The sequence below is a fragment of the Scardinius erythrophthalmus genome, assembly GCF_964197995.2.
Source record: "Scardinius erythrophthalmus genome assembly, chromosome: 8".
NCBI classification, from domain to species: domain Eukaryota; kingdom Metazoa; phylum Chordata; class Actinopteri; order Cypriniformes; family Leuciscidae; genus Scardinius; species Scardinius erythrophthalmus.
This window is the reverse complement of record NC_138228.1, coordinates 1,240,303-1,242,802: the sequence shown is the minus strand read 5'-3', so window position 1 is coordinate 1,242,802 and position 2,500 is coordinate 1,240,303. Positions and strand designations below refer to the sequence as shown.

The 2,500-nt window shown below is 39.6% G+C and overlaps 1 protein-coding gene across 1 annotated transcript in view; it reads left to right on the top strand.

Moving 5' to 3' along the window:
• Window positions 1-2,500, top strand: part of fbn1 (fibrillin 1) — a 111,057-nt gene that overhangs the window by 51,585 nt on the left and 56,972 nt on the right. Inside the window, exons 27-28 of the mRNA XM_081372922.1 lie at window positions 604-729; window positions 1,616-1,744. Coding sequence (XP_081229048.1) covers window positions 604-729; window positions 1,616-1,744 — 255 coding nt within the window. The remainder of the gene's footprint in view (window positions 1-603; window positions 730-1,615; window positions 1,745-2,500) is intronic.

Here is a 2,500-nt window from a genome sequence, read left to right as displayed (position 1 = left end):
ACATTGGCGCATCTCCTGTGACGTAGGCGCTAGCGACGATGTATAATGACATGTAGTGGTGTCCCATTTCTTAGGGGAATATTTTCACCCCTACGCCTTGACACTCTGTTTCAAGGGGCAAGGGGTAGGGGTAGGCGAAGGGTTAGGGGTAGACGAAGGGGTATAAAATAGAATTGGGATTGAGCCTAAATGCATAAAGTATATTTGTGTAATTTACCATTTTTAATGATTGCAGGTTTGCTAATAGTTTTTGTAGCTAATAATTTTTATTTTCAATACGTAGGAAAGCAAAGCGTTACTTATTTGAAAAAGTAACTCATATAATTGGTTGTAAGTTTAAAAGTAATGCATTACTTTACTAGTTACTTGAAAAAGTAATCTGATTACTTAACTCGCATAACTTGGTTACATGGTTCATTGATCAATACTTTTTGCTTTTAATTCTTAAGTTCATTAAAAATCAAGTACTTTTGATTGAGTAATTCACCAGAGTAATGTTTTATTAGGGTATTTGTGTACCTCATCCTCCACTGTTGGTTTGCTCCTTCATTTGTTGGTTCCTTCATTCGCCCTGACTCGTCGTTAATCTCTGCTTCTCGTCAGATATAAACGAGTGTAAGATGATTCACAGCTTGTGTACGAACGGCCGCTGCAGGAACACCATCGGCAGCTTCCGCTGCAAGTGTGACGGAGGCTTCGCTCTGGACTTCGACGAGAGGAACTGCACAGGTGAGACCATCTCTCATACACACACACACACACACACACACACACACACACACACACACACACACAGGTGTGCATGAGGCTCAGGTCATCAGAAACACAGAATCATGGGCAATGACAGCTTTATTTTCAAAACTTTTTAAAATGTAATTTACTAGAAGAAAGTGTTCAAGCAACTAAAATAATTACAGTAACTTCTGATGTAATTGCTATAAATACTATATAGAACAATTCTATACACAACAATAGTGGATTTAGCATCAAAATTAAACTTCCAATGTTAAAATGAATGTTTTGATGTAACCTTCTCCCTTTAAATAGTTTGGTCAGTTCATGAATAATTTATGCACTTTGATATTAATTATTTGACAGAATGAAAAGAGCAGTTTCATGTCTTTCCTTGTGTTGTTCAACTGGTCGAGGTTGATATGATATTCAGGAAGTAATAAGTAACGCAATACTTTTTAGGGAAAGTAATTAGTACAGTAATCTAATTGCACTGATGAAGATGTAATTAGTTGCTAGTGATTACTTACTTTTTAAGAGTAACTCACCCTGTTCTAATGGCATAAGGATAAAAATATGTATTGATTATAAAAATGCTAAGATTTTATGTATTTGGACTTTTTCCAGGTCTAGAAATCACACTTTTAAAATGAGGCTTCTTCGTATGTTCATGTTTTCCATGACCGTGAGAATCCCAGTTGTTGAGGAGGAGAATTAAAATAAGAAGGATCTTAATTCTAGTTTATTTTCATGCTTTTTTTGTCTAATTTTAACTAATTTTAAGTCATCTTGGTTGATTTTTGCAAGCGGTGAAGAACTGTGTCCTCACTCGTTTTGTGCTGTGTGTGTGTTATATACTCTGTGTATATGTGTGTGTTGACAGATATCGACGAGTGTCGCATCTCTCCTGACCTGTGCGGTCATGGCACGTGTGTGAACACAGCTGGGGATTTTCACTGCGAGTGTTTCACTGGATACGAGAGCGGATTCATGATGATGAAGAACTGCATGGGTGAGACTCTCACACTGTAACGCGTGTGTGTAGACAGGCGGATGAAGAGGGATGAGTAAAGCTCCAACACAATAATCTCAACAGGGATGAGTCTAAACACACACATCACTTCAAACGTAGACGGATGAACTTAGGATAGGACAAACGAGGATAATTAATAGAACACAGCTGACACGGATGGACTAATAATGGCTGTAACCAAGGAGATAGATGAGTGGCGGGAATCTGAACCAAGACACGTAGAGCATAATGTGACACACACACGTTTCAGTAGCTGTTTCCATCCAAAGTTGCGAATTTAACACACAACTGGAGTATTATCACATAAAACACTTGTGAATAAAGCAGCGTTTCCCTCCCATGCGTTCAAGAGAACATAATCATCACTTCCTGGTGTAAAATATCAGTAATAAAGTGTAAGTTGCTGTAATGTGTGTGTTCTCCCTCCATCATAAACGAGTGTGTCTCGAGCGTCAGACGAAACACAGTAAGCGCTGTCGTGTTCTCTGGCGTTGGGATGCTGGTGTTCGGGAACACACTCGTGTGTGTGAGACGCCTCTGGAGGGAGTTACACCAGATCGTTCTGATCACACACTTCGACTCCGGCGTTTCAGAAACACCAAATCAGCAGTAGAGACGCTGCGACGCCATTGGTCCGCTGGTTACTCCAGTTATCCAATCACAGCCGACGCTGAGCCAAAGCCGCATGAGTTTATTGAGGGATTCATTCAGTAAATGTGTTTCCGTCGTAGATTA